The following is a 14,420-nucleotide window of genomic DNA, read 5'->3' on the forward strand; positions in this document are numbered from 1 at the left end:
CAACATCTGCTAGATTTGAGTCCATATAAATTCTAATTTAATTTAATTTAATTTAATTATATTACATTATCTCTAGTGGAAAAGATGGAGTAAGTATTAAAAGATATATCTTCCAGTTCCAAATTTAGAATTGGAAAGTTGTAGTTCAAAAATGTTATTGCATGTTTTGAAATATTTAAGAGTATTGTTCTTTAGTTCTCCAGTTTAGATTTAGGAGAACTTTCAAGTTGGAAATAATAAGTGAATGACTTTATGAATCTGAAATTGTAGTCTCAGATTGAATGATGCATATAATATTAGGAGGACTTGGATTCAAATTCTGTACCAGAGATTTATTAGTGATATGACCTTTAGCAAGTCATTTAATTTATCAAACTCAGTTTATTCATCTACAAAATGTGAATAATAATACCTACCATTGTTGTGTGGATCAAATAAGAATATTTTGAAAGTACTTTGTGATTATTGGAATGATGCTATTCATATACCTCCTGAATGTCTGCTTCTTCCATTTTTATTATTTTTTTTTCAGTTTTCTGCCTTTTAAACCATATAGAATTTTATTTTAACAAAGAAATTATTATTCCCTTTTGAAAATTTTAAAAAAACTTTACTTTTTTTTTCTTTCCTTAACTTTTGTAGAGGAAAGAATTGGATCCAGAGTGAGGGGACCTGGGTTTGATTGTATAAAAAATGAGTAGAACCCTTTCACTTTAGTAGCCTCAAATTTGCTTTCTATCCAGTTTAGGTGATAATACTTGCAGTAGCCCTGGATTATGAGGAAAGCACTGACAGTTTTAAAGTACTGTGTAATCAGCTAGCATCAGGCATATAATTAGTTACCACCTATGTGCCAATCATGTGCTGGTGCCAGGGTCCAAAGATAAAAAAGATGTAGCTCTTGTCCCCTAGGAATTAATATCCTTTTTTTTCTTGGTAGGAGAAGAAGGTTATGTAACATTTACCCAAATAACTATGTGCAAAGTAATTTAAGAAGATAGCACTAGGATGAGGAATAGTCTCCCACTGGGGCAGGCCTTTGTAATGAAACTATGACTGGAACCATAATATGGTCTCAGTTCTAAAAATCCTTACCAATAGTAAATCACTAAACATTTATTAAATAGAAGACAATGTGATAAAGGTTAAATACCAGACAGTGTGATAAAGGTTAAGAACAAAAAGTGAAAAGAATAAAGAAACAAAATAGTCCTTGCCTTGTAGGAGCTGTTATTCTAAAGGGAGGAGAAAATCTGTATCCGTATGTGTTTATTAAAAGATGTATTCATTTGGAAGGAGGTACTCAGCAGCTTGTAAGTTGGGAAAGAACTCATGTAGAGGATGTTATTTGGGTTGAATCTTAAAGGAAACCAAGGTTTCTGAGAGGTGTTAGTGCCCTCTAGGCAGGGGAGAGACAAGAGTACAAAGGTGAAAAATAGTCAGTGGCCCAGTATGGATGAGTTGTAGAGTTTTGGAGAAGAGCAATGTGTCAAGAAGATGGAAAAGATAAGAGCAGAACAAGATATGGAGGATATTGGGATGCCAAATAGAGGAGTTAGTGTTTGACCCTAGAAGCCAATCACGAGCCATTGGAGTATATTGAGGAGGGTGACATAGGTTTGTCTTTTAGGAAATTGATTTTGATGGCAGTGAGGAGGAGGAGAGACTGAGGGGAACCCAGCTTGGTACATAGTAGGTCCTTACTAAGTGCTTACTGGCTGATCAAAGAGGAGAGAACTGTTGTAGTCTATTCAGGAGGGGATGAAGACTTGGACTAGGGGATAGCTGGGTGTTGAAGAGCTCTGCAAGAAGTTTGGAGACCAGAAAAAGATCTGGCAGCTTGTTAGATAGATGAGGTAAGGGGAAAGGAGGAGATAATAAGGAGGATGGAGAAGGGGAAGTTTTAAGGAAAATTCAGTCTCTTAAAACATTCAGTTTAAGATGCCAAGAAGGCGAGAGATTGGGAAATAGACATAGTAAACTGGGAATCATTTGTGGAGAGGTGATCATTGAAAACTCTTGAGAGTGAATGACCTTGGGCAGCTATGTGATGCAGAAGGAAGTATCAGCAACACTTCTCTTTCCAAGTGGAAATCTGATCTCAGATACTGTGTGACCCTGAGTAAATCATTTAACCCTGTTTGCCTCAGTTTCTTCATCTATAAAATGAACTAGGGAAGGAAATGGCAAACCATTCCACTATCTTTGCCAAAGAAAACCTCAAATGGGTTGTTGAAGAGTCATATGTGCCTAAAAAATGACTCAACGTGATAATGTGGGGGAGAAAAAGTGAAGAGGGCCTAGGACAGAGCTTTAGAGTACATTCATCATGAGTGAGAGTAATATGGATGATGAACCAGTAAAGGAAACCAAGACATAAGTCAAGCAAGGAGCATTAGAGAGTTGGGTCAGAAAAAACTCAGAGAAGAGAGAAAATCCTATACAAAAAGGTAATTAAGTGGGTCAGATATTACTGAGTGATCAAAAAAGATGAGGATCAGGAAGAGGCTCTTGGATTTGGCAATTAAAGATCATTAATATCGTTGGAGAAGTAGTTTCAGTTGAATGATGAGATCAGAAGTCAGACTGGATAGAGATTTCGAAAAGAAAAAAACAAAAGCATGAGCATATGGAGTTGTTAAATTTAACAAATTTAAAGCCAGTAGAGGGAGCCCAAAAACTGTTAAGAAAAAATTAAAAAGAATATTACACTGGTATGAGAAAACAATTTATGAATGAGTACAAATTATACATATTCATTTATAAATTTGAGAGCTATTAACCTAAAATGATTTTTGAATAAATAGTTTTGAAATTATTTCCTTCCTTAGAATCATTTGGCTTAAAGCCAGAGAGAAACAGTTATACAGGGGTGACATATAAATTTTTTTTTTGCTCCCTCCCCGTTTTTCCTGCATCATAACAACTGTAAACGCTATTTATGATTGTACTTCATTTGAAGACTTTCAGCAAAGCAAGTCTTAAAAGTAGTTTCAAACTAGAGTATTAGAAAAGCTTATCTAGGTAGTATGAAAGGAGATCAATATATTGATAATATAGTAGGATTAATAGTCCTATAATTTCAGTGATAGCCTTGTGTTGTTTAGTATCATAGCACAGGATTGGTTTCTTTTCCTTTAGAAAGATGCAACCCTATGACTTTTCTTCAATTTATTGGACACCAGTTTTCCTTTAAGGAACTGAAACTCAGTTTTCTGTTATCTATGGGAAAATAAAAGGTATTTCAATTTAGCCAAAAAGTTAGCAAAAAAACAACCAAACAAACTAGCTCTTGGACTCCCTCTGTTGGCTATGATTCAGAATTAAATTTTTTTTCACATTTTGTATTTCTTATCAGATCTTCCATCCTTAGTCTTGGATGGGCTTTTGTTGACTGTAATATGCACCATCATTGATGTGGTCATTGAGCTTTTGGAACAGTGGAGAACAAAAACACTATCAAGTAATAAAAAGAAATAGAACCACACAAATACCTAATATTGAGACATAATAAGGAAGACATTTAGTAATGCATAATGAACTCATGACTATGAAAAACCCATTTTACACTTTAGCAAACAGCATTTCTTTAGAAAGAAAAAAATCAGGACAATTGATTGATGGATTGAGCCAGAATCATTCCTTTTTGTAAAACTTGTGGATTCCTTGAAGTGATGATTTGGTTGGATGTGTGTTCTATCTCTTTGTGTCAATCTCACTTAATTTTTGTAATTTTGTTACATTTGCTTTTCATTTTTGTTACATCTTAGATCTTTCCATTTAAATTATTGTAGCTATTACGTATGTTTTCTTGCCTCTTTTTATGTTACTTTATATCAGTTCATATAGCTCTTTCTTTACTTTGTATTTTCACACATCATTTTTTATAGCACAGTAGTATTTCATTGCATCATATACCAGTTTTTTTTAAAAGCCATTTCTCAGGGGCAGCTAGGTGGCATAGTGGATAAAGCACCGGCCTTGGAGTCAGGAGTACCTGGGTTCAAATCCCGTCTCAGACACTTAATAATTACCTAGCTGTGTGGCCTTGGGCAAGCCACTTAACCCCATTTGCCTTGCAAAAATCTAAAAAAAAAAAAGCCATTTCTCAACTGATGGGCATTTACTTTACTTTAGCTAGTATGAAAAAAAAGTGTTACTGTAAATGTTTTGGAGTAGATGAAGATCTTTTTCTTATTCATAACTTCCCTAGGGCATATACCCAATAATGGGTTCAAAGGATATGGACATGTTAGTCACTTTACTTGCTTAATTCCAAATTGCTTTCCAAAACAGTTGTTCCAATTTCACAGCTGTACCAGCATTGTATTAGTATGCCTATCTGTACCCACTCCTTCCAAATGGGAAATTAATAGTAATTTGTAGAACAAAGTATATTGTTTCTGACATCTTTAATTAGAAGGGAAAATAGCCAGGATCAGTCATCTGGATATATCCCAGATTCTTTTTGTTAATACTAAAAAATATAAAGGTAGGTCTGTGCAATGATCCAGTTTGTACGTTGGATTTAATGTATATCCTTTAGTTAGTAGCTGCATTGAAAATATATCCTTTGGGGCTGCTAGGTGGTGCAGTGGATAGAGCATTGGCCCTGGAGTCAGGAGGACCAGAGCTCAAATCCAGCATCAGACACTTAATAATTACCTAGCTGTGTGACCTTGGGCAAGTCACTTAACCCCATTGCCTTAAATAAATTTTTTTAAAAAAAGAAAATATATCCTTTAGTGAATATCTACATTGCTGGTTTTCCATTCCTTCATGGAACTAATAATCTATACCATCACTCTATTGCAAAATCGAAAGTAGAAAAAATATGTAAAAAGAAAGAAAATTAGGAAATGACTTCTGTGGCCCTTATTCTTGTCACCTAAACCCTTCATTCTCTTCATATCAGATTTGCCTCTTTTTTTCCTATTCTTCATTCTGGTTCTTTTTTTCTAAATTACTTTCAAAGTTTTTATAGTCCATAATGAAATATTTTTTGGAAGTGAAAAAGTATGGGAATGTTTTACTCTTTTAGAACGTTCTAAATGTTCTATCACTGAATTTGTTGTTTAAGGTAAGTGATTTGTCAGATCCTTAGGGGATGAGGGAAGGGACATTTATTAAGTACCTACTGTCTAACAGGCATTGTTCTGAGGGCCCTACAAATTCATCTGATTCTCACTGTAACCTTTGTGAGGTAGGTTCTGTATTATCTTCAATTTATGAAGACACTGAGCCAGACAGGTTAAGTGACTTGCCCAGGGTCATCGAAGTGTTGAAGGTGGGATTTGAATTCAGGCCTTCCTGATCCCGGATCTCTAGTGCATTCTAGAGCAGTCCAGCTTGTCATTAGCTATTCATCTTTATTTCCAGTAATCCTGACACATGCATGATAATTTTCCCACATTCTTCTAGAGTTTAATCATGATTAAGTACACAGTTAACCTGTCCCCAAGAATAAACAGAAAAAAATTGTTGAATATAACATTGTAGAAATTCTTAAGTGTGTTAATTCCTTTTCCTTAGTTTAAACCAAAAAGACATTGGGTGAATTGCCTTCTCAACTGCAAGACAAATTATAGAAGTGTGGAGGAAAGGAGAGGGGTGAGACACCCACACCCAAACACACCCACACACGCGCACAAAGAATGAGTGTGTGTGTGTGTGTGTGTGTGTGTGTGTGTGTGTGTGTGTACTTTATTGCTTCAAGAATTACACCACTGTGTATTCTCTGATAGCAAAGATGTCAAAGCTTTACAACTTCTTAGATGGTGTTTGAGTTGTGTGCACAGATTTTACCACACCCTGGCTCTCACAGTAATGAAGCTCTTGGGACTTAGCTGAACAGTTGTGTGGATGGCAGACACAGAAGTCTGTTACCTTTCTTGCTTGATTAGCAACTGTCAGCTTAAATTTCACTGGCCTGGTCTTTGACAACCCTGCTTAGAATGAGGTGGCTGTAGTTAAATCTTTAGTGATTGAAAGATTTTTCTGGTAAAGGAATCCCCCAATCTCTAATGTTAATTGTTTTTCTTGCAGATGTTTTTTTATTACTAAAAGAGAATGGAGCAAAAGTTAAACTAAAATTTTTAACTTATTAGTTTCTTAAACTTATCTGTACCTTTTTTGTCCAGGAGAGAAGCCATGGTTTATTAAGTAGAGAACTAACCTTGAAGTGTGAGTACCTGGGTTTTGACATATACTGGCAGTATGACCCTAAGGAAATTTATTTTTTAATCTTCTCTCTGCTCTAAAAAGCTCTCTAAGACTAGAAGATTCAGAGAAGGTTCTGATTTGCCTTGGTGGAGGGAACTTCTTTACCTGAGAGTTTCCTTCGACAGTGAAATCACAAGTCTGGTCTCTCTATCTCCTAATTAGAGGTTAATCAAGGTGTTATTCCATTTACTTATTTTTTCACTCAACACATATTTATTAAGGATTTGAAGGTACTAATCTATTGACCTTCATTACCATTACCCTTTATTAGTAAAATAAGCCAATAAGTGTAAGACTGATTTTGAAAGACTAGAAGTGTCCAGGTTCAGAATTTTGCATATTATTCTAGAAAGAATAGAAATTCTTGAGCAAAAGCACCCGCATATCAGATCAGACTCTTTGCTTTTGGAAGATGAATTTGATAGGGAATGGATTGGAGAAGGGAGAGACTTGAAGTAGGGAAATGATTGGGAACAATTAAAATATGCCAGACAATAAGTGATGAGGTACTGAATTAAGGTAATGGTTATAGGTGTAAAAAGTGATGATGCTGAGATAAAGTAGAATTGGTCAAACTGGAAGGAAGCAAATCAAGAAAGGACAGTTCCTTAAAGTCAAAGGTGGAGGAATTCAATTGGATGCTCAGTCAATCAGCACACACTCACCCAGTGTCTGTCTGCTAAGCATTACTCATTAGTAAGGTTAAAGAGTACCTGCTCTCAGATAAATTACATTTTGAAAGAGATCACATGAATATGTCTGTTTGTCTGTCATTAGAATGAGGAAGGACTTGAGGCAGGGAAACCAAAGAATCAACACATGAAATCTTTTAGATAATGCTTATAGTATTTAAATACTATACTTTCAAATATTGGTTGACTGATTTAGTTATTAAGAAATCTTTAGTTAACCTTGATGAGAAAAAGTTTTCTCTAATGGTGAGGTCAGAAGCTGGTCTTTCTGTCTTTTTTTTTTTAAAGTTTTTTGCAAGACAGTGGGGTTAAGTGGCTTGCCCAAGGCCACACAGCTAGATAATTATTAAGTGTCTGAGATCTGATTTGAATTCAGGTACTCCTGACTCTAGGGCTGGTGCTCTATCCACTGTGCCCCCTAGCTGCCCCCTATTTGTCCTTTTTACCATAATGTATTTTTCATTATTTTGATATCTTTTGCCATTGTATAAAACATTAAAAAATTCCTCCCTCCCTCCCCAACTGAACTTATAACACTGAAGAAAAATTAAGCAAAAACACCAAAATGGTGATTGTATTTGTATTATTGTATTGTATTGTATTGTATTGTATTGTATTGTATTGTATTGTATTGTATTGTATTGTATTGTATTGTATTGTATTGTATTGTGTTATACTCTAGTCCTCTGCCTCTTAGCCATTAGGACAGAGACATATTCCTAGGATAATTATGTTTTAAGTAATTTAGAGTTTAACCATCTTTTAGATACCTTTTCAATTACAGTATTGTTATTATTGTAAAATGATACTTTCTTTCCTGCTTGTGTCATTCATTATCAGTTTTTCTTCCTGTGAATTCCTCATATTTATCATTTCTTATTATGTGATTTAGTTTTTTTTAGTTACTTCCCAAGTGTTTGTACTCATTATTGCAATGTATTTCGCAATTATTGATTGTTTATTTTATATTCTTAAGATTCATAGGATCATAAAATGTAAGGTGATTTTTAAAAATCTCAAATTGCATACTTTTTCAAAATATCAAGTTGCATAATTTAAACTTAAAAAAAACCTTTATCCAAGTTAAAAATATGTCAATTTTTAAGGGGAATCAATAGGTTGAATATGAGCCTTTCTTCAGAATAAGTTATTTTTAAAATATGAACCAAAATACTCTGTGTAACCCAGGGCTTTTGTCAACTGCAGTATGCATGATTGAAGGGAATATCATTAATGTAGTCATTGATATTTTAGAATATTGGAAAACTAAAACACTACCAAGTACATAATAAAAAACACATACCTAATATTGAGACATAATAATGAAGACATTTAGTAATGCATAGTTAACTCATGTCTATGAAAAACTCATTTTACATTTTAGCACTTACTTTGGAAATTGAAGTTTAACTCTCATGTTTCCTGTTTCTTTAATTTTGGTAAATTTATGCCTCTGTTTCTTTCATCAAATTTAGTCATCAGATAATAATCCAGGCTTTAGTATTTGCACATTTTCTTTCTCCTTGCTTATTTCCATTCTTTCTTCTGCTCAGTGATTTTAATGGTTGCCATATGTACTATTTATTTTGCTGTATTAATTTTTTTAATTGTGAAAATTGAGTTAAAATATTTTCATAGTATTAAACATTAATCTTAGGAAGTCTAAGTGCTTTATTCAGGTTCATCATCATGTCTATTTTGAAACTTCTAAACTTTAAAGTAATTTAGAATAGAATAAAATATCTTATTTCAAGTTTTATAATTTAATTTTAAAATATTGCATATTTTCTGTTAATGATTTTCAGAAGTTGAAGAATGCCAACAATCAGAAAATGTAATGGGATGTGATACTGGCTGCCTATTGGTTGACCAGGAACAACAGATACCTCGTAGCAGTAGTACTTCTGATATAACTGACCAGTTACATTCTGATTCTTATCAAGGTAAATTATATATTTTTAATGTTTTTGTAAGGTTGTGCATCCTTACAAAAAAAAGTTGTCTTGCTATAGACAAATATTGATTCAATCTGTGATTTCATTGATATGGGGAATTTAGATGAGAAAACTCCCTTAACAACAGTTGCATATAATTTTAGGAACAGCCTTAAGTACTTGAGAGGTGATTTGATTTGCCCACAGTCACTAAGCCAGGATGTGTCTGAAACTGGGTTTGAATCTAGATCAGAGGCAAGCTGTCTAATTTAAGCTCTCTATCTTTGCCACACTGCCTGTCACTGTGGATATATTTATTAAAACTTTTTCTTAATATATTTTTACATTTTTGCATTCATTTTTGAAATTGGTTTTTAGGTATAGCAGCATTTATGGATTGACTATCTTGTATTTAGCCTACATGGAATGATAGTCTTATATACACCTAACTTCCTTATCTTCCTTTCAATTCTAAGTAAGTTAAGGGGGGTATATTCCATTATTTCCTCATTTAAGTTTTAAAATTGCAATTTCTTAATCATTTAGCTTTGAATCCTCAGTTTATTTACTAAATATCATTTATTAAATAAGCCAGAAAAGTTTTTTCCCATAAACTTGTTTCTTTCTTTTTCCTTCTCTCTCCTCAGCCCCTCCCCTTTTTTCTCCTTGTCCCCTCCCCCTCCCCCCTTTCACCCTCCACCCCACTTCTTCCCCCCTCAATTGCCCTCATTTTCCTCTCTTACAATGAGGGATGCACAACATGATCTATTCTAAAGAAACCTAAGCTAAACCAGGACAGGTGAGGTCTAGTACTATCTCCTGCTTCCTTGACAGCAGTTGTTTATTTTAAAACTATAATCAATCAGAAATATGTAATCCAGTCAATTTTTCATTCCATAGGTAAAAAAATAGAGAATTCACCGAATTTAAGTTCATCAGATCCCAGACAAATTCAAGAAAATAAAGGACATTTAAGGAAAGAAAATGAAGTACCAGCTGTAAGATGCTTTAATTGTTTTACCAAATTGGTATTCCTTTGGGAACTATAATTAAACTTTGTAAATGAAAATAAATAGTAGCAGTATTATAAATGTTAGTGTTTCCCCTCTACCCAACTCATATATTCTGGTAGGAATTCATCTCAAAGAATTTTTGACTTCTACTTTTTTAGGAAAGAAAAAAAAACCCCCATGTAATTTTATAGGTATATTAGGAATTTGAGAATTAAACTAGATTAAAATTTAAAATTTTATGAATTGTCTGAAAATTAGCCATTACTATCTGAAGGAGTTATATAAATAGTTATGTCATCATTTCTCATTATTTACAGGCATAAATTATCTTCACTTCATTGCTTTGGTTATTTTTATTTGTTTATATTCTAATTTTGGTGGTGAATAACATTTTCTTATCTTAGTAATGTGTCTTTTAAAGATGTTATTTCTTTTCCCACTTTTTTTTTGTTTTGTTTTGTTTTTTTTAGGTTTTTGCAAGGCAAATGGGGTTAAGTGGCTTGCCCAAGGCCACACAGCTAGGTAATTATTAAGTGTTTGAGACCGGATTTGAACCCAGGTACTCCTGACTCCAAGGCTGGAGCTTTATCCACTATGCCACCTAGCCACCCCTTCCCACTGTTTTAATGTTGGAGATGTTATAAACCTCTAAAAAAAGTATAGTTTAGTTCCTTTTGATAATTTAATTAGTCTAACTGGATCAGATTCTCTTCTAAATTTGGAATTCATATGTTTTAATCCATTAACTCTATAATGCACTTAACTTTTAATTGTTAGTCTTTCCTTGTTGGGGGAAGAAAAATTCTTTCCTTTGATCTTGTTCCTGGTTTCTACCAATGCATACTTTAATTTTCACTTTTCAAGTGAACTGATTTCCAGTCTTAGTTCAGCCACAAACTAGTTGTACATTTGAGGATGAACCACCAAATCTTTCTTAGTTTCTGTTTTCTAATTTGTAAAATGAAGATATTTGATCAAGTAAATTGTTAAAGGAACCTTTTAATTGTAGTTGTGGAGGGGTGGCTAGGTGGTGTAGTGGATGGTTCAAATCCGGTCTCAGACACTTAATAATTACCTAGCTGTGTGGCTTTGGGCAAGCCACTTAACCCCATTGCCTTTCAAAAAAAATAAATAAATAATTGTAGTTGTGGAAGCCAAAAAGTATCCTGGCTTAGACCACCAGGGAGAAGGAAGCACTGATAAGAAAATATAATTTTCTGCATATATATATTTGGGTGAATTTATAGAAATTTAAAATTAATTTTGCATAATTTTATATTCTTCATCAGTAGATCAGTTTAATCAAATGCCTGTTAACATAGTGGAATCTATTAACTGAAATTACAAATTTTGAGTAATTGATAATTTCAAAATGGAAATGTATATACATTGCAGCATTATTTTTTTTTTTTGCTTTTTTGCTTTTATGATTGCCTATATTTTGTTTGGCTATTAGAAATGTATACTAGAAAATTCTATGATCTCATTAAAATGAAAAATAACATAATAAACAATGCAACGTGAATTCTCATTGTCTGAAGGTTTTAGTGCGCAGAAGCAGTAGCCCAGCTGAAATAGATTTAAAGGATGATTTGCATCAAACAGAAGGAAAAAGCAGAGAAAGACAAAAGAGTAAGTTCCATGAACTTGAATTATTGTTTTGATCATCCTCAAAAACTAACTTACACACATACATATGTGTATATATGCCATTTATAAGTAATTTTTCCATTTTCCATTAAATTAAATTACTACTATTTTAGTTTTAAGTTGTGTTTTATTTAGCCAAATTTTCTAGCTAATTATGAATTTGCACAGTAATATATTTCCCCTAGGCAAGGACTTAGTGGAACAAATTGTACTGTCTGCTGACTATAGCCAAATGAAGGGGAAAATGAAATCCTTTCCACAGCATTTAGTTTCTTCAGTTCTCAGACAAATTCTCCAAGTTTTACATAGGCAGAAACTTTTAAATCTCCTTCATTCAAATGAGTATTGAAAAAGCAAAGCAGATGTGAAAAAAGATAACCTTTAAAAAAATAGTTGGTACAATCAGAAAACCTATTGTAATAGCCTCCCTGTCCTTTGTTTGGACATCTCTCAACTCTAATCATTCAGAACAGTCTCTGAGCTGTAAGAAATATAATTGTTACACAACTCACCAGATAGATTCCTTAGAAAAATTTTCAGATCCTCACAGAACGACTAATATGTAAAATTAGATCTTATTTTAATAATTTTCACCATCTAATTTTCCATGACAAATTTTATACTTCCTTTGTTGAAATCATTGCAATAAAATGGTGGACTGCAGGAGGGGAACAACTGAGAAGTGACAATTAATTGAAATCAATGAGACAGTTACATAAAGGAACTTTAAAGTATAGCAATATGATAACATTTAGCTTTGAAGCTGATGGCTTCAGTAACCTCTTGAAGATATTAGTTTCACAGTATAGTACTTTGATCTTTATTCATATTGATGACTTTGAATCATCAATTTAAGGTTACATTTTGCTTAGTATACTGTTTAATAAACCAGAGAAGTATGTTTAGAAATATTTCCATTAAATTTGTCATAATAAAAAATTTAGTTGTCACAGGTATAAGATTGTTATTTGGAAAATTTACTTGTGGAACATTTTATTGCACTATTATTCAAAGTTAGTGAAGCACTATTATACTGATCAGAACAAGGATGAAAAAAACCTTCTACTAAGAACACATCTTGTTCAAGGAACAAATATCAAAGAAGGCTAAACCATTATAATGTATGCTTCCAGTTGAGCAAATGCCTCAGTGTGACTTTAACAGTCTAGCAGCTTCCTAAAATATCATGAAATGGAAATTGCTACTCCATGAAATTCTGTGTTCTTATCTCTATGTGTTTCTGTATTTTCTGTTTCCCATTTTTCTTCCCTTTCTGTAAATTTCCAATAATAACCACAATATAGGACATTTTTGTTGTATTTATTGAGTTTATTTTTTGTGTTCCCTAACCTTGGTTTTTAAAAAAAGTTTTTTCTTTTTTAATCATATTATCTTTTCAATCTTGATCATGATTAAACATTAACTGATATTTTTCTATGAATTCATTTTGCTTTTGTTCACAAAATTTGACTGCAATTAAAAATATTTATTAAAATAATATGAATTAAAGTAAAGTAAATGTGCAGTTAACTTTGATTGTTTTAGCTAAACCAACATCTCATAAAGGAACAAAGCATAAGTTTTTTGAAAATTATATAGGAATTAATTATTTAAAAAACTAACATTTGACATGGTTTTTCGGAATGGTCTGTATGTTACATAGTCTAGCTTAATTTATAACTCTTGATGACTGTGATTAACATCATTAAAGTCTTTTTAAAAGAAATTTCTGAAACTTTTTGTATTTTTGTCTGAAGACTTCAGACACTAGGCAGCATTTGAATGTAGTTTGAATTTGGTTCTTATCAATATCTGAATAGATGTTTTTCTGGGTACACCTCTGTGCATCTTATTTTTGTGTTCTAGGATGTTCTAGGTGGATTTTTACTGATTTGACTAATCATTTTAATTGTAGTTTTGAAAATAACCTCTCTAGTTATTCATTATTTATATCTTTTAACTCCCCTGGTTGTGTTAGGTGAAAGTGTTAGCAGTGACACATCCCTTGGCTGTAATAATGAGGTAGAGATAACAATAAATCCATGGCATCCATTTGAAGAAGACCAAGAACTGAATACACCAACTGATGTTGCTGTTGATTCAGATGCTAGACATTGGTTACAGCTGAGCCCCACGGATGCTGCAAATTTAACAGGTAATGATTATTTTTGCCATAAATATAATCACTTTTAATACACATACATGTAGGAAATAGGTTTTCATAAGTGGTATCCCATAATAGGTTTCATATTTACTTCCCCACTTTTCCCCAACTTTTAAATGATTAATAATTAACTAAATAATTAACTACCTAAGTAGTTAAATTAAGTGCCTTGATACCAATATAGCATGTAATATAAATAAACTTAGAGTTTAAAGGCTTTCAGAAGTCATCAGTACAGACTCACCTAAAACACTAAATCCCTTATCTCCTAATTTTTGATGGTTTCATATCTTAATCTTATTGTCTGCACTATATGCTAACTGAGAGAAAAGACTGTTTCTTGAACCCCTTTGTATGGCATTCTATTTTACCATTTAGGAACTTCTGATTATTGTTCTCAAAAGCATTCAGTAAATATTTATTGAAATCAACAAAATGATCCAGTTGTATTATTCTCAGTAGTAGGCAACACCAAGCAAAATCAAAATAACTTCTCTGTTGCCAATAAATAAAATCAGTGAATATAAATTTATTAAGGAACTAATATATGTGAGACACTGTGCTAGGTAATGAGTGTACAAAAACACCCATTTGTTTAATAAGAAAATGAAGTTTGGGAAGTATGTCCTAAGTTAAAATGTATTAAAAATGTTAAATAAAATAAATTGAACCTTATGACTAGAAGGGACCTTGATGACTAATTAATAAACTGAAATACAAAGAGACACAGGCAGTCATATAGTTA

The 14,420-nt window shown here is 32.7% G+C and overlaps 1 protein-coding gene across 5 annotated transcripts in view; it reads left to right on the plus strand.

The window, feature by feature from the left end:
- Positions 1-14,420, plus strand: part of RALGAPA2 (Ral GTPase activating protein catalytic subunit alpha 2) — a 374,367-nt gene that overhangs the window by 111,437 nt on the left and 248,510 nt on the right. For all 5 annotated transcript variants that reach the window (XM_074209342.1, XM_074209345.1, XM_074209344.1 and 2 more), the window contains 4 exons: positions 8,720-8,857; positions 9,749-9,846; positions 11,403-11,493; positions 13,490-13,666. In XM_074209342.1, coding sequence (XP_074065443.1) covers positions 8,720-8,857; positions 9,749-9,846; positions 11,403-11,493; positions 13,490-13,666 — 504 coding nt within the window. The remainder of the gene's footprint in view (positions 1-8,719; positions 8,858-9,748; positions 9,847-11,402; positions 11,494-13,489; positions 13,667-14,420) is intronic.

The sequence above is a fragment of the Macrotis lagotis genome, chromosome 1, assembly GCF_037893015.1.
Source record: "Macrotis lagotis isolate mMagLag1 chromosome 1, bilby.v1.9.chrom.fasta, whole genome shotgun sequence".
NCBI lineage: Eukaryota > Metazoa > Chordata > Mammalia > Peramelemorphia > Peramelidae > Macrotis > Macrotis lagotis.